General features: G+C 42.6%; 1 protein-coding gene across 1 annotated transcript; it reads right to left on the reverse strand.

The window, feature by feature from the left end:
- Positions 1 to 10,669: 10,669 nt before the first annotated feature.
- Positions 10,670 to 14,181, reverse strand: LOC112196200 (G-type lectin S-receptor-like serine/threonine-protein kinase At1g67520). The gene is made up of 7 exons (XM_024336515.2): positions 12,864 to 14,181; positions 12,510 to 12,620; positions 12,203 to 12,405; positions 11,877 to 12,087; positions 11,503 to 11,740; positions 11,269 to 11,419; positions 10,670 to 11,164 (listed from the first exon to the last, which is right to left on the reverse strand). The coding sequence occupies exons 1-7, from the start codon at positions 14,092 to 14,094 to the stop codon at positions 10,850 to 10,852; spliced, it is 2,460 nt and encodes an 819-aa protein (XP_024192283.1). The 5' UTR covers positions 14,095 to 14,181; the 3' UTR covers positions 10,670 to 10,849.
- Between the last annotated feature and the right edge of the window lie 4,190 nt (positions 14,182 to 18,371).

Here is an 18,371-nt window from a genome sequence, read left to right on the forward strand (position 1 = left end):
ATTCACTGAGCTCGATGGCCCACTTGCTGAGGCGCCCTGAATGTTCAGGGTTCTGCATCACCTGTCTCAGTGGTTGATTGGTCAGCACGTGGATTGTGTGCGCTTGAAAATACTGGCGGAGGCGCCTGGCGGCAACGATGAGTGCAAGAGCTAGCTGCTCTAAGGGTGGATACCTTGTTTCTGCCCCGTTCATGCCCCTGCCGGCGTAGAAAACTGGGAGCTCGTCCTGTCCCTCCCGCCGGACAATGGCGCAACTCACCGCTGATACCGATACCGCTAGGTATATGAACAGTGTCTCTCCTTGCACAGGGATAGAGAGTAGTGGGACTGCCGCCAGATAATCCTTCAAGCCCCGAAACGCCGCCTGACATTCTGGGTTCCAGTTGATGACTTTCTTGTGAGTTGTTTTGAGGAGTTTGAAAAATGGGGCACACCTGTCAGTGAGCCTGGAGATGAATCGAGAGAGGGCGGTTAACTTGCCTTGGAGGCATTGGACGTGTACCTTATACTCAGGGTCTGCCAGGTCGAGTATGGCCTGCACCTTGTCCGGGTTAGCCTCGATGCCTCGTTCACTGACGATATAACCCAGAAATTTGCTGGCGGTGACGCCAAAGAAGCATTTTTCTGGGTTGAGGCGCATGCCATAGGCCAGGAGGATGGTAACTATGATCTTGAGGTTTGCCACGTGTCCGCTGGCCTTTATACTCTTGACCAACATGTCGTCCACGTAGACCTCGATTATCTTGCCCAAATGTTCAGCGAACATAGCATTCATCAGCCGCTGATAAGTTGCTCCGGCGTTCTTCAGACCGAAAGGCATAACATTGTAGCAGTAGAGGCCCTTGTCGGTGGTGAAGGTGGTACACTCCTGATCGCTGGGATGCATCTTGATCTGATTGTAGCCGGAGAAAGCGTCCATCATGCTGAGGAGTTCATGCCCGGCGGTTGTGTCAACCAGCTGATCAATGCGTGGGAGAGGGAAACTGTCCTTTGGGCACGCCTTGTTGAGATTTTTGAAGTCGACACACATCCGCCACCTGCCGCTAGGCTTCTTGACCATGACCAGGTTGGAGATCCATTGGGGATAGATTACCTGGCGGATGAATCCAATGCCCTGGAGTTTGGCGACCTCTTCTCCTATGGCGCGGTATTTCTCCTCGTCGAAGGCCCTTCGCCTCTGCTTGATGGGATGGAAGGATGGCTTAATGGTTAGTTTGTGTGTGATGATTTCGGGAGAGATACCTGGCATGTCCGCATATGACCATGCGAAAACGGCGGCGTTGTCCCGCAGGAATTGAGTGAGTTCTGCGGCTACTTCTGGGTCTAGCTGAGCTCCTATGCGGACTGTCCGCTCTGGGTGCTCGTCAGAGATGCTGATGACCTTCAACGATGTTTCAGGATTGACCGGTTCCTTCCTTACGTATTTCTCCTCCTCATCCCTAGGATCCTCGAAGATATCTGGTGGCGGTGCCTGATTTCCTACCGTTAGGATTTCGTGGCGGCGGGTTGACCGCGCAATGGTGGTAGAGTAGCATTCTCGTGCCAGTTGCTGACTTCCCCTGACACAGCCCGTGCCGTTGGGTGTGGGGAACTTCATGAGAAGCATGTATCCGGCGATGATGCATTTGAGCTTGTTGAGTGCCGGCCGTCCTATGATGGCGTTATATGAACTGAAACAGTCCACAATTATAAATTCGGTATGTACCTCCGCCATACATGGACTGGAGCCGATGGTTAACCGCATGTAGTCAGAACCCAGCGGCTGAGTGATATCGCCGGAGAAGCTAAGCAATGGCTCATGGTCTTGTAGTAGTTTCTTGTTCCGCTTAAGGTTGTTGTAACAACCGCTGAATATGACATTGACAGCAGATCCGCTATCCACCAAGATTCTTCCTACTGACCATCTGTCGAGAATGGCATCGATCAGGAATGGGTCGTCATGGGGTAGATGTACTCCGCGCTCCTCCTCCTCTGAGAAGGTGATGGGCTCCCAACCAGACTTTGGGAGTTTGGTGGATCTCTCGTAGCGGATGTTACAGACTTCCTTTGGGTGATTGGCGCGTGCGTAACGCTTTCTTGCCCTGTGAGACATGTTGGTGATTGGAGCCCCGCCGTCGATGGTGTTGATGCGGCCCAGTGGCTCAATGTTGGCAATCACAGGTGGCGGTTGGCGCACCTTGAACTGATCCATCTTGCCGTCACGGTATAGGGTCTCAATGGTTGTTTTGAGAGCGTTGCAACTGTTGGTATTGTGACCGCTGTCCTCGTGGTACTTGCACCACATGCCGGTGTTTCTTGGCTTACCCTTTTTGGGGAATCTCGGTGAGGGTGGCGGTGGTATCTGATCCTTGCACTGATTGTAAATCTCCTCGTACGAGGCTGTGAGGACGGTGAACACTGCATACCGCTGAGAGGATTCCGTCTGCTTGTTGCGATTGTCCCCATGGGATTGGCGGTTGCCCTTGTAGTGGTTGTCTTTCTGCCTCTTGCTTTGGTAACCGCCCTGCTGCCACTCCCTCTTCTTGTCGGCTGGCGGTGCAGTGGGGGCTTTGCTGGCGGTCTCTTGATGGCTGGAGGAGGGTTGAGATGACTTTGCTGGTGTTGCTGGTGGCGGTGGGGTTTCTCCATATGTGATAAACTCTGCCTGGGCATGAATGACCGCCTCACTCATAAGGTGATCATACGCCGCATTTGGATGATTGTAGTTGAGGTGATAGAGGAATGGTCCCTTAAGGAGTCCCTGCTTGAAAGCCGCCGAAGCCATTGTTTTGTCGAGATCGCGGCACTGAGATGCTGCCGCTCGCCATCTTGTGACGAATGCCTTCAATGATTCGTCCCCTCCCTGTCTGACGCCAAACAACTGGCTCGTGTTGTGATGACCGGCGGACAACAAGATGAATCGAGAGAGGAAAGCATGAGATAATGCGTGGAATGAGTCGATGGACCCTGGCGGACACTCGAAAAACCAACTCATTGCCTCACTATCCAGCGTTTCGCTGAACAAGTGGCACAGGGTGGCGTCATCAAATCCCTTGTTGTTGGTGACCTTCTTGAACGTGTCCATGTGGACGAAGGGATCGGTCTTACCGCTATAATGTGACATTTTTGGGGTCTTTGCAAACGCTGGTCTGACGGCTTGCAAAATTGTGGCGGTGAATGGGCCTGGCCTGGACGCGAAGAGTGGGTTTGGGGCTGGCGCCGGGGTGCCTGCCTCCGCCAGGATTAATCTCCGTTCTAACTGCTGCATTCTCTCCAAAATTTGGGTGGTTGCGTCGCCAGCAGGGCCCGCTCGGGCGTTCCGCGGAGCGAACCCCCGCCCGGGAATGGGTAGATTACCCTCAGTCCTTGTTCTAGTCCTCGAGTGGTGGGTGCGCAGCGATGACTCCGCCTCCTGCTCCGGCAGTTGTGGGATAGGGGGTGGTCCCATTCCTGCCAGCTCAGGTGGGCTTAGCTGTACCTGCATTTGCACGATGGGTCCTATACCAGCGGTAGGCCGGCTGTGTCTGGTGCTGTGTGACTGCTCACTTCGTGCAGGGTTGGCGTTTGCGTCCAGCGCTCGCCTTAGCTCGTCGAAACGTGTCATCAGCGTGGCCACTTGGTTTTGGGCCTCCGCCCTCTCCTTGCGTTCCTGCTCGCGCTCTCTGTTTGCTTTGTGGAGGTCCGCCAGCGCCAGCTCATACAAGGCGGTGAGGTCCTGACCTGGGGGACGGCTGCTGCTTGGATTTGTTTCACCGCCTGGGTTGACCGGGGTGTTGAATAGTGCGCGGTTGATGCTTACCGCTGGGCGGGCGGGTTGGGGAACGGCGGACTGGTCTGCCTGCTCCCCGATATTTCCCCCGCTACCGTTAGTCATGGTAATTGTGATGGGATGACCTTCTGTTCAAGGATTCCCACAGACGGCGCCAATGTTAATGTCTAAAAGTCTAGCGGTAGCTGGACCTTAGTTAACGCTGATCCGGCGGGCGGATCGATACCTTTGTTGTGAGTGGTTCCCGTTACCTGTCAAATAAAATACAATGGGTGTCAGAGGGAGACCGCGCCGGGCGGTCTTCAACTCTCCGATGCCTAAGTTAGTCAATGTATTTATGTTGACAAAGTAACAGTAGGTAAGTATTGAATGCGTCATTAATGAGGAGAGAGGAGAGAACCTTTTATAGGTGAGGAAGAGGATGATCTTCTCTTTGTTTTCGATGTGGGACTGATGGTGCTTCAGTTCCCAGTTTCAGTAGCTTCTGATGCCATCTTGACACGGCGCGTGGCGGCGCGTCGGCGGTGCTTTGGGGTTGATCCGGGGCTCAGGCGGTAACCCGGCTAACTGTCTTTACGCCAGTCACTCATATGGTGGGCGTTGGTACCCCTGGTGGTACCATGAGCGTGGCTCATTATAGCTAATTATGCTTGCAAATGGACATGTATGTACAGGAAGGAATTTCAATACTAATCTCGTAATCCATAAATAAATCTCGATAAACTAAATCTCAAATATTCAAAACATAATTAAATCTCATTTGGAAGAAAATAATAATAATACTGCATGCGGAATTAATTTAAAAACAAATGTCCACTCACAGTACTATTTAGGCGACCATGCATATGAGTTCCTTCGTCGAGCAATAGCTCGGTACATCGCCCTGTACACAATTATATTCCGTGAATAGTTATTCGACAAATTAATACGATTCCTAAAATCAATTCCTCATAATTACATCTCCACTTCTCCTTGGATGCAACCCAAATTATACCACTAATACCAATTCGTTAATTTAAAGGTTCCAAGGTAGAACCGAGAGATATCCGACGGTCGGATTCTCGTAATTCGATAATCGAAACCCTAAACTTCAAAAATTCATAATTAATTCCAAGCTTCTCCAAAATTCACCAAACTTCACATACAAGCTCTATGATAATTATATAATTTAACTAGCCAGAAATTGAAATTAAAAAGCTACCCTAGCCACCGCTACCGCCGCCCACAGTGGCGGCACCGCCGCCACCATCTCCGATGGCCACCAAAATTTGGCAGTAGCACCTTCTCAACACACCCATTAATTCTCTCAACTGTGACCAAGTTAGAAAATCAGCGGAAGTACCTCAACAATTAAAGAGAAATTTGGACCTGAATCATGAATAGTAACTCAGAATTTCAAACCTTCGATTCGACCTCCACACTGCAAATCATGGCTCAAGGCTAGGGGCAACATGATCCTTGGGAAAAACCGCTCCTTCGACGCCGATTTGGTGGCCGGAGATGGCCGGAATCGGAAAATATCGACGCTGCCTCAAAACTGCTACAGTGACCGTCATCTTCTTCTCGTTGCTGCACCTTCCACAGTTCATATTAAGCTACGAAACGAACCCAGAAATGAAGAGAAGGAAGAGAGCTTTCCAACGACATCTTACACGTCAAAATCCGTCGCCGGATGGAGGAGTTGTGGCCGGAAGAAGGTGACGAGGTCGGAGAGGAAGAGAGAATCGGGGAGAGAGAAAGGAGAGGGCTCAGTAAGTTTCCGAAAATGGAAACTTACCACAGTAACTCGGCTATTTATAGAAAATTACTATGAACAGTAACTTTAGTATTTTGGCCATAACTTTCGTATATGAACTCCGATTTTTACGTACCACATATGCACGCGCTCGGTTTAACGTCCCCTACAACTTTCATGAAGAATATTTTCTCCAATTTTGACCCGAACAAAAAGTCAACTTTTAGGGCCCCCTAAAAGCATTGAAACGACAGTAAAAGTGAAAGTAAAAGTTGTTTACCGTCCAAATGACTAGTAAACCGGTGAATTCGGGTTCGGGACGTCACACTTTGCCTACGTCTCCGGGCTGCTTGGGTTTCACTATAGAAGAAGAAGAATACACGAACAAGAATACAAGAATCTCTCACAAGAAGTTATCACCAACTCTCAAGACCTCACTTGCTCTCTCTGTTTAATGCTTCAAAGACTTGATCTACTACTACAACCTATGCCCTTATTTATAGATATCTAACTAGACCCTATAAGACATTGGAAACCTATTCCCAATAGACATAGAAACCATTACCAAGTAGGATTATGTAAGCAGGTAGGAAACAATCAAAACTCCTCTTTGATCAAGGATTAACAAATCCTTATCCTAGGTGGAATCAGATCCACAAACCCAACAGTTTTCTAGGGGACCCAAGTTCAGATTCCATGGGCCAAGTTATCTAGATCTCAGCTCCTGACTTTGGTGGCGGTTCTGGTTGCTCTGCCAAGTCCCTGGTTGAGAGATCTCTCTTCCATATCATTCCTTTCCTTTGGTGGTGTTCTCATGTCACTTGCCATTTTTTCATCAGTGGCATGCACAAGCATTTTTGGAGGGGTGAAAGCTAATCATAGTATACCAGTCCTTCAGATTCAAAGCATTTCTGCAATATCTGGCCTTTATATCTTCAGCTATGCAGGACATATTGTCATTCCTAATTTATACAAGGCCATGAAAGATCCTTCCAAGTTCACCAAGGTACTTTACCTCTCAAATGTTAATAACTAGTTAATGTGCTATAATCTTTCATCTTTTTAATCTCTTTTTCTTTTTTGGTCTGATAAAATATGCATGCTACAATCTTATACTGGTCTCTTGGTTATCAAGGGTTGTATGTTCTTTTGCCATAAGGTTGCCTGGTTATCTCATGATGAGACAAGCTACAGTACCCACCTGTATCCCGTATCTTTTTTTTTTTTAATATATAACAATTTAATTGGTCATCAGGTTACCCATTCAAATTTTGACACATGAAATTTTTTTTTAAAAAAAATCACCAATTTAACAACACATTTGTCATTAATTTGTAATATTACCTATACTAAAGCGCTGACTCTCCGTGAGCAGTAACTCTCATATTGATTTACTTTTTTGCCCCTCATTGTTTCTTTATTACAACGCTGCCATTCCACTTTCATAGAGTGAGAGAGCAAGAAAGACTGGGAGATAAGAGGTCTTCTGGGTCTTCTGCGAGAAACATGCACCGAAAGAAGAGGAGGGAAATTCACATCACAAGATTGATCGAAGAGAGAAGGAGAAGCATCTCTTCGATAGTACAAATATAAGAGACGAAGAAAAGGGAGACGAGAATCAAAGGAAAGCAGAGGCAGAGGAGAGAAAGGAAAAGATGAATGAAAATAATGAAGAGAAACAGCCTTTGGGATTTCGATCCACTCTCATCGAAATTCCAAGTTGTGCGACAAAGGTCAGCTCCGGAGCTTCCAAGAGAAAGGTATTGGATGAGTTTTTCCAACAAATACTTTAAAAATCGCTGTGAAATTTGATATGTTACTGATTTGGGGTTTGGCTGATGGAGGCCTTGCTCAGATTGTTTTTGATTTGCGTTTTGATCTCACTGTTAGCATCCACAACTCCAACCCAAGATGGTGCCTTTGATATAACAAATTCAAAATATGGTGGGAAGCACGACACTGAGGTAACTATATTTTGCAGATTGAAAACTAGATGTATGCCGAACTGAATCACTAATAACTATATCAGTAGGATTTGGATTTGGATTTGTATAAATGCGTTTGTTTGATTTGGATTTTGAAAGATTGTTCTTTTTGCTACTGATATAAATGGATTCGGTACACTCCTACTGATATAAATGGGTTTGTTTGATTTGGATTTTGATTCCTTCATAACTTACGTGCTCAATAAGGCTAAGAGATGTGGATGAAGCAAAGACATTGTTCTTTTTGCTACTCACAATCTCCAGCAGTAAAACTTCGAAGCTGTTAGCATGTGGTTCCTATGCTTAATCATTATGTATTTTCATGTTACAGGGTAATTGATTGCTTTTTGACTCTATATGACGCCATGATATTATCATCTATGGAAAGAATGTTTAATTGCTTGCTAACTTATCAAGAGGGAAAGAAACAGAATGAATTAATCATATAATGTACTAATGTGGCGATGTTCTGTATGGTTATTTGAAGTAGGGAGATAGTTTGGGGCTGTTTACAGCTGTTTATTCATGTTTGCAGTTGTATTAGACTATTATTACATATATGGCTTGGAAGTGTCTCTTCTTAAAAAAAATGTAGAACAAGAAAAAGGCTGGAAAAGTGTTCTTTTACTGCATCAGGCCACAGTTTGTGACGATTACCTTGGTGTAAGGGCGGTTGAATCCTCTTTCTGCCTCGACAGCTCTCTTATCTCCTATCACCAAAGCAAACTCTCTCTTTCTTTGTTAACTTTGTAAGAAAAGAAATAGAAATACGTTTCCTGCTCAAAGTCTCAAACTTGCTACTACTCAGTTTAATCTTTTGAGGTATAGTTGGTAAATTTGGAACTTTTCAAATAGATGTTGTGCTTGATTTAATGTATGCAATTGTGATTGCAAATTGTGTGCTATTGCTTTGTTTATTTCTCCTATTTCAAGTCTTTAGTGAAGTTAGTGCTTGCAAGTCACTGCTGGTTAGGTAAAAATTTGTACAACAAATCGATAAAGTTAAGCAAGTAAACAAACCTGCGGCATCGCGCAGGAGGCATTACCTAGTTGTCTCTATATCTGTAAATATTGTCCTAAATGGAGTAAATACCAAAATGTTTACCCCAATTACACAATCGAGAACTATATTACGTGAATGAGGACACATGCTCTATTTGGTATGAAATATGAGATTTACCACTTGTACAACACATTTGTCGTCAATTTTGTAAAATGGTTCATAAATTGGTAGATGTTGTCTTAGACCTTATAATTACCACAAACAGGACATTTATTACAATATTTTTAATCATTTGTTCTTATATTCGTAATAAGCATTGTCAAAGATGTAATTATTTTTTCAATGAGGAAGATTACACAAGGTACCACCCCAATTACACAATCGAGAACTACATTACATGAATGAGGACACATGCTCTATTTGGTATGCAATATGAAGATTTACCACTTGCAGAACACATTTGTAGTCAATTTTGTAAAATAGTTCATAAACTGGTATATGTTGTCGTAGACCATGTAATTACCACAAACAGGACATTTATTACAATATTTTTGATCATTTGTCCTTATATTCGTAATAATAACTATCAGAGATGTACTTACTTTCTCAATAACATTACACAAAGTACCACCCAATTACACAATTGAGAGCTTTATTACGTGAATGAGGACACATGCTCTATTTAGTTTAAAATATGAAGATTTACCACCAAAAACAACACATTCGTTTTTAATTTTCTCTGTTCTAAAAATCGGCCGCCTAGGGCTGGGCGGCAGCTGTCCAACTCGATTAATGTCAAATCGATCGGGAGGGCTGGGCGGGCTGGAGTAGTGGAGTTAGGCGGCCTAGGCAAGTGACTAGGCGCCTGGGAGGGGTTAGGCGGTTAGGCATTAGGCGGGTTCAAGCTCCTTGGACCATTCCAATTCATGGCGGCGACGTGTTCGAGCTCCTTCAGATTTGGATGCTTGCCGAACCTGCACTTGAACGCCTTTTTCCTAACTTGACGACCCGAACAAAAAAGTGGCCACCGGTATATCAGAGACTCCATTCTCCACCAGATCAAAGGCGCTTACGATTACATTCTGTTCAAGTGTAGATTACATGCACACCAGCAAAAAAAAAAAAAAAATCGGAGAACCTGAAATATTATATCCATAAATTCCGGCGTGAGAACCCGACTTGAAGATCTACGTTGCTAGGTGCTAGCTCGGATGCTCTGCACCGCTGCTCAAATCGGAGACAGTAAAGAACGAGAGAGAGAGAAGTACAAAGTTGAGAAGCTGACTCCATGGGTTTGTGTTGAATAAAGAACCCATTTAGATCAAAAAAATGAATAAAGAACCCATCCGACAGGCCGGCATTGGAATCGGGGAATAAGAATATAAAATATATTCTTATAGAAGAATTTTTTTTATTATTCTAATTGATAGATTATAATAAGTTTTTGTATATAAATGTCCATATATACTCTTATTTATATTCTTATATGCTATAAAAATATTTTAAAATTAAAAATGGTGAAACCGCCTAGGCACCCGCCTAGGCTCCTGGGCGCTACTCCCCTAGCCACCGCCCGACTAGCGCCTAGCGATTTTTAGAACCTTGTTAATTTTATAAAATGATTCATAAACTTGTAAATGTGTTCCTAGACCTTGTAATTACCATAAAGAGGACGTTTTTTTACAACATTTTTCATCATTTTTGTCATCTCATTTTCAGCTCCTCTCGGCCTCTCTCATAGTCTCATCCATGCACTTTCTCGGTCACTTTCTCATCCAGAATCTGAGTAGAGCTTACTGATTAGCTGAATCAAAGTTGAAGAACCAGACACATACACTTAGTTTTACCTTTTCATTATGGGATGAGTGAGTTTATGTATTGTCCTCATTATTTCTTTTCTTTCTTTGGTTTCCTGACCTTTTCCATGTAATATTGCTGGAGGTTGAACTCCATATATACTTATATAGTTGTATATGTATATGCGGTTGTTCTAAGAATAAAACTTTGAGAGAAATTTTTTTTCCTTCTCCTTAGACATATTGTATAAGTTGCTTATAAATCCTAAGCTGTGAATTGCATGTATTTATATCAGTAGCTCCTAATAGGCTAATCCTGACTGAGAGAGTGATTATGAACTGGTTTTTCTTCTAACCTTTTTGCCAGCAAATACCAACAGCTAAATAAGGAAGAGTTAGATGTGATCCAAAACAAGTTAAGCCTTTTTAAATATCTTGCACCACATGGAATGACAATAGAGACCTCTGTAAGTACAGCTTATTCTCTGCAGTTCTAATACACTTGTCTCCCCTTTCAAAAATTTATTCTCTCATTCACTCTTACAAACGAAATGAATACCCTGCAGCTCCTCATATGGTACCCTAACGTGCAACAAAATCAGAATTGGAGAATGCATTTACTGATGAAATCTCTGATTCCGATCTATCTACACCAGCCCTGACAGATTTTCTTCCTGTAAAAAATGCTGGCTTTGTAGGTATAGGTAATGGCACACTTTCAGTTTTTGTCAACATAGATATGACATCTGACATGGTAGGTCGATCTGCTGCATTTTCCTCTACGCATAGTAAACTAACTTGGAGGCATCTTAACAGCTGATCTCTTACAAAGGAATCGCCTAGCGTTGTTGAATCCATTAATTCTAGCCATGAACCTTGTTTCCACAACTCCCAGGCCTGACAAAATAAATCATGGTTTCAAGTCATTTAGGATATATACCAAGAGAACAACATCTCTCATTTAAGAAGAAAAATTGATCATAATAGATTCGGTTACATACATATCCTACTATATTGAGTACTCGATCAGCATTGTAGAAGCTATTGTTTTTCCTACCACATATGATTTCCAGCATTAACACGCCAAAACTGTAGACATCAGATTTAATGGAGAAAATTCCCTCCATGGCATACTCGGGAGACATGTAACCGCTGTAACAAATGAACAAACAAAAACAATATATGTAATTGCATAATAATTAAACAAACTTGAAATGTCAGAGTACTGCACTTACTATGTCCCAACAATTCTGTTAGTATTTGCTTCCAGTTCATCACCGGTGAAAATCCTTGCCATACCAAAGTCAGAAATTTTCGGGCTCATATTTTCATCCAGTAGTATATTGCTAGCTTTTAAGTCTCTGTGAATTACTCTCAATCTTGAATATTTGTGCAAGTAAAGTAATCCTTGAGCAATTCCTTCAATTATATTGAAACGCTTCTTCCAATCTAGTAGCAAGCCTCTGGATGAATCTGTACGTAGATTCAAATTAATTAGATTCATAAATCTATGCATACTTTGGCAACTTATAATATTACAGAAAACATATATCTATATCTTTATACACCAAACGAAATGAATGCTTATAATTATCAAAGAGTTACCAACCAAATAAAAAGAAATCCAGACTCTTGTTTGGCATATACTCGTATATTAGCATCCTCTCTTCACAGTGAACACAAAATCCCAAAAGCCGAACAAGGTTTTTATGCTGAAGTTCAGATATGAGTATCAATTCATTTTTAAACTCCAGGGTTCCTTGCCCGGAACGCCTTGAAAGCTTCTTCACAGCTATATCTCGTCCGGTTATCAATTTTCCCTGAATTGGATGGATATGTCATCTGATCAGCTATATCTCAAGTTCTCAACTGATGTAAGAAATGGTAACTTGATATTAAGCATGTTCTATATGATTTAAAGCCTTATAATTTTACCTTATAAACAGGTCCAAAGCCACCCTCTCCAAGCTTATTTTCTGCTGAGAAGTTGCATGTGGCAGACAAGACGGATGCATAGCTAAATACTCTTAGACCATGTCCCATGTTTCCATCATTTTCGTGTCCCTCGACACTATCGATAGATCTATCAGATTTCATCAAGTCAAGCAATTCATTCTCAATCCTTGTCCCGTTTTTGCCTATTTGGATTTGTAGTACTACTGATTAGTTGCCAAAGATCTTAAATTCAGTCTACCTAACAGGTTCACACTAATAATTAAGTTGTGGTTAAAGAATAGTCTACCTGAAATTGCAGATTTCCTTCTTAAACCAAACCAGACGATGCAAAGCAGTAAAAGAACCACTATACCAACTACAGAAACGATAATGATGGGACGAAGCCTCTTGTTTGCACCTGTATGGAGTATCATGTAGCAATTTAGTTAGTAACAATTATGAGCTCCTTTCAGAGAACCATGCTGTTTCATTACCCCAAGTACGTGAACTACGTGATCATCATTGAGTATACTTCTAACTATATAACTACATATGCATGGCAGTGAAATTCATTTTTGTTATACGTATCTATATGTAGGGCTCTTTTGTATAGATTAGTATAGAATAAAAAACTTAATTGCTGAGTTTCTTAATTACGTACCACTGGGAGATATTTTTGTTGTTAGAAAATAGAGATTAGTTGAACTACTATAACCAGAGAGGCCTTGAGTGAACTCCCAGTTTCCGTTCCAAAACTTGCATCCAGTCTGATTATCAAATAGAAAGTTGAATCCAACACAGTCACAATTTTCCCAACAAGCAGCCTTACAATCATTAGTGCTGAGACTTGTATTCGGATCACTAGTTGTTGTTGCATTAGAGATGGTGGTTGTATCAAAATAACCATTTCCTTCCTCAAATGTATTGTCCAAATGCCTGCAACTTGGTTGCCGCCACGTTTGGCACCCATCATCAGGAGTGTTATAGCCATAACAGTTATCTGCTCGTGCAATATCAACTTTTGATGTCATGTCCAATAGTCGTCCCAATGATGTTAGCACCCATTCTGATACTTCATCACTTTGATCATCATCATCTAATATCCTAGTATAAGTGAAGTAGTCTTCATTCTCATTTGAGACAAAGCTAAAGTTGTACTTGAGGTGCTTCGATCCATGCGGTAGAATGAATTGAAATCTCTTATTTCTGAAGACTCCACTGGACCAGTAAACCACCCCTCGTCGCTTAATTTTCAATTCATGTCCCTCAGGGTCCCAATCAAGGGTAAAAGCGCCTCGCTCAGCGCTATTCTCGGTTAACCATGATGAAAGCGACCAAATGTGACCAGTTGTATGTTTAACGCCTAACTTCATACCTGGCAAAAGGGTGTCCCCAGGATAATCGAAACTTTGCCACAGCAGTTGCTTCGTTGATCCATCTGAGCTCACCTCTTGTAGGATAAAATTGCCCGAATCCAACAGGGTAGCCACAAAATTACTAGGGTTACTACTGGAGGTATTTTCTGAAGCAGCAGCTGAGTAGAGGACCAGAGGATCACCACCTGTGTGTGTAATTTTTAAGGTTTTGTTCTTGTCCAGGGTAAGAACGCCTGAAGGGTACAAAATAGGCGTGTCTCGGTTGGCAATCCAAGCGAAATTCTGACTCTTCTCCCAACTGATACTAAGGTAGGAGGAGTTGGAGTTGGATTTCTCAGACACATTGAAACCAAAAATAAACTTGCCATTTGAAGAAACTAAGAAACTTGACGAATTGAGAGTGTCACCTGGTTTCAGCGTGTCCCTGCTTGCAGCAGCATGACAATTCCACAAGCTTGATAAGACTATCAAGAATATTAACTTGAGACTACTGACCATGTTTGAGTACAACCTCATGTCCACAAGGAACACCAAATGACGAAAAAATTAATGTTAACCATCACCATCTTTAAAAACATGGAGTTGTAGTCTGCAAAACTGGAAATAGACCTGTAAATGGACCGGATCGACCTAAATCCAAATCTGTTTACTAATATAAAAATTCAATCCGAATCCGCTCCGTTAACATGGCGGATCATTGATAGCTTGATCTAAATCCGTACCCGCCGGATTAACGGATACCTGATCCGTTAATCAGATCCGTTTATAATTTTAAATATTTTTAAATTTTAAATAGTATAAATTTATATGATGATACCTCATAAAATATTAATAAAATATTAAAATAACATGAAGGGCATCACTGAAAGTAGAATTACATTATCAAAATATTCCCTACACCCGATAAATTAAGAGAGACGTCAAGAGATGAGATTAATTGTGCTTCCACAACCTTCTAAACTTTTTGGTAAACTAAACAAAGCCTTTATCAATAATGCTTCTTAGGTGATGGACTGATAGACTCTGTTTATAAAGACTTTCTCTTAGGTTTTTGCAAAAAACTTGTATTAAGAAATTTTCAATATCTTATATTTTATATTTTTCAAAAAATAATAATGTATTAATAAAAATAATATTTTATTATTATAAAAACGGATCGGATCATTAATGGATCGGATCGACCTAAATCCGTATTTGATCCGTTAAATAAACGGATTAACGAATTCGGATCATTACAATCCAAACCCGTCCAATAGCCACGGATCCGAAGCGGGTCTGAATCAAAATCTGGTCTATTTACAAGTCTAACTGAAAGCCACCAAACAATTAAAACACCCCCAACGTCCGTTAGTCAGCCGACGAAGTTGACCCAGTCAACTCATACAAGATAGGATTTTTTTGATGGAGAGAGACTTCTGTACGGCACCCGCATCACGTGGCAGTGCTATGACCCAATCAGTGCCCAAGTTGGGGGGTATTTTGGCTATTTCACATTAAAAACCAGGGGCAGTTTCAGAAAAGAGAGAAAATTTTCTTTTTTCTGATTGGAGAGCCGCACCGCCACGTGGTGCGACAGCGCAAGAATTTCTCTTTTTGATGACATAGGACAAGGATTGGTTTCTTAGATTATGGGCAATTTGGGGACAACGTGAAAAAGGGTGAAATTGTCGTACGGTTGTAGAAGAGAGCTGTGATCTTGTCGTATACTTTGCTTCCGGCCATGTGCCCAACTGCCTGAGCTGCATAGTCAGCGACTCAGCGACCGGCTAAGTAGTCCGGGCTTTGGAGACGGCGATCAAGAAATGCTCTATCACGACTTTGTTATTGTCCTGAAGCTCTGTCATTTATTTTGAGTCTTTGATCCCAATTGGTACGGCGAATTGCCGCTGCTGCATTCTTCAAGCCCGGACTTCAATCCATGGCAATAGACTTCGAGCCATGTCTAGTGCCTCTAGTTCCCAGACCTTTACCACTCACTTCTCCTCCATATTTTAAATATCAGAATCTAAACTTACAAGAATATCAACTTGAACTTGGGATTAGATAGATAGATTGGTCATCACATGCATGCTTGCCCACATAACATGCATGACCCTTTTATTTATGCAGGTATTCTGCTGGCTTTGCCAACCCACCATGGAACATTTTTGTCGGAGCAAGTATGGTGGCAGGGCCGGTCCTGAGAATTCAGAGACCCAGTGCGAAAATTTAACCAAGGTCTTGTGTTCATTGCATAATGACTTTTTTTTTTTTTTGAAGAACATTGCATAATGACTGAAAAATAAATAAATGGGTATAATAAAGTACGAAAGTAAAAAAAGAAAAGAAAAAAAAGAGAAAAGAAGAAAGGAAGATTAAAACAGAAAAAGAGAAAAGCAAAAAAAATAGGGACACGGAAAGTAGAAAAAAAAGGAACGAAAATGAAAAAAGTGTTTAAGGATATCTCTATTTGTGTTTAATCTAAACTTTAGGTTACTTGACCTAGTGTTAATAGAGTTCAATTAGAAGAATCTAGAGATTCTCTTTCCTTGTATGATTCTATCTCTATGCATTGTAATCCTCTATATAAAGAGGCCCCTATTATCAATGAGAATACACAGCGAATTTCTATCAATTTCTGATTTCCTAAAACACGTTATCAGCACGAAACCCTAACCCAAAAACCTAATAGCCAAACCCTAAATATTCCCGCCCGCTGCCCGATTTGCCACCTCCCAGCAGAAGAAGAAAAAAAAAGTGGGAGAGCCGGCCACATGCTTGGCCAGAAGAAAAGAAAGAGAAAAGAGAAGAAGAAAGGAAAGGGCGCGGGCCCCAGAAGAAGAAAGAGAAAAGAGAGGAGGGCACGGTGCCCAGAAGAAGAAGAAAAAAGAAGAAGAAAGAGAAAGAAGAAAAGAAAAGAAAAGAGGGCACGGTCCCCAATAGAATAAGAAGAAGAAAAGGAAGCGGGCCCCGGAAGAAGAAAAAGAAGAAGAAAGAGAAAAGAGAAAAGAGAGGAGGGCACGGTGCCCAGAAGAAGAAGAAAAAAGAAGAAGAAAGAGAAAGAAGAAAAGAAAAGAACAGAGGGCACGGTCCCCAATAGAATATGAAGAAGAAAAGGAAGAGAGGGCCCCACAGCCCACTTACCATCAGAAGGCCCACTTACCATCAGAAGTGGTAAGAAGGCCCACTTACCATAAGAAGGCCCACTGACCCACAGCTGCTGCCACGTCAGCAAGATCGCCACGTCATCTCCCACGTCAGCAACACAGCCACATCATCCTGACATGTCAGCACTAGTGTCACGTCAGCGCCGGTCAACAGTCAACGGTCAACCTCTGGTCAACAACTTTCCGGCGACTTTTTCTGGCCATTTTCCGACCACTTTTTCCGGTCAAATTTCCCGGCGACCTATTTCGAGGTATTTTTTACTAAACGTTCCCGCTTTTTAGAGTTTTTAAATTCAATTTCTCTTCTTTTTCGGGGACTTGCAACCTCCCTTCTTCTACCCCCCTTTCTTCATTATAGGGGAGACCAAATTAAGCCGAACTGTGGGGGTTCGTGCTCATTCCAAGCTTAGAGCTTGTTGAGATCTCCAAACTTAGAGTTTGTATAGAATTTATGATCGACCACTTACATCGTTGTTTCGATCTAATCCAAAACCCCTCTTGGAATTGGATTTTATTTGAAGCGACTACGCTCAGAAAATTCCTAATTTCTTGGAAGTGACTACGCTCAGAAATTTAATAGTTTTTCGTGGTAGCCTTTTCGCTCCGAAACTAACCCTAATCTTGTGTTGTTTTTCAGGATGAGTAACCTGAACAAGTTGAACTTCGTTCCACTAGAGACAACTGGCGCAGGATACCATAGGTGGGTCCGAGATGTGCGCCAACATCTTAAGGCTGATGGACTTCTGGGAGCCATCCAAGAGCCTGGTCAGAACGTGCTCTCCATTGAGCAAGCTACTGCTTTCGAAGCAAAACAAGCTAAAGCCATAATTCTCATGACAAGGCACATAAATGACGCGCTCCAAAATGAATACCTCAATGAGGAAGACCCAAGAAAGCTATGGGTAGAACTTGAGCAGCGATTTGGCAACGTTCGTGACTCCCTGCTTCCTGATTTAGAAGTGCGATGGCATAGCCTCCGCTTTTGTGATTTCAAGTCTGTGCTTGATTATAACTCGGAAGCCCTTCGTATCAAGTCTCTGATGGAGTTTTGTGGCCAAGCCATAACTGATACGATGTTGATCGAGAAGACTCTCTCTACCTTCCCCGTCTCTGCACTGATGATTTCAAAGAATTATCGGATTGATGTAAATGCAGGATGTATCACAAGGTTTCATGAGCTCATTGGTGCCATGAACGTAGCTGAAAAGCACGACAATATTCTTGTGAAGAACTATAATGCTAGACCCGTGGAAACTAAGTCTATTCCGGAGTCTAACTATAGTCGCGCCCTCAATGGAGGACGCAAGGAGCGAAACCCTAAGAGTAGGGACAATTCTGGACATTCTGGTCCATATGTTCGCCCAAAAGAGGAAGAAAATCGCCAAGAGAGGCGTGCACGGAACCGTAGAGGTCAACGTGTGAAGAGAGAGAGAGGAGGAGCCTCCGACCATGGTGGTAACGCCACCAAGAGCATTGGTCGTCCAAATCGCGCCCCAATGGCGCCTCGATCAAGGGAGCCTGACCATAATGATGTTTGTTTTCGATGTGGATCAACTGAACATTGGGCCAAAGCATGTACAGCACCCCAGAATGTTGCAAACGCATACAAGACGTATCGTGAAGCAAGGGAAGCAAATTACATGGAAT

The sequence above is a fragment of the Rosa chinensis genome, chromosome 4 (genome assembly GCF_002994745.2).
Source record: "Rosa chinensis cultivar Old Blush chromosome 4, RchiOBHm-V2, whole genome shotgun sequence".
In the NCBI taxonomy this organism is placed as follows: Eukaryota; Viridiplantae; Streptophyta; class Magnoliopsida; order Rosales; family Rosaceae; genus Rosa; species Rosa chinensis.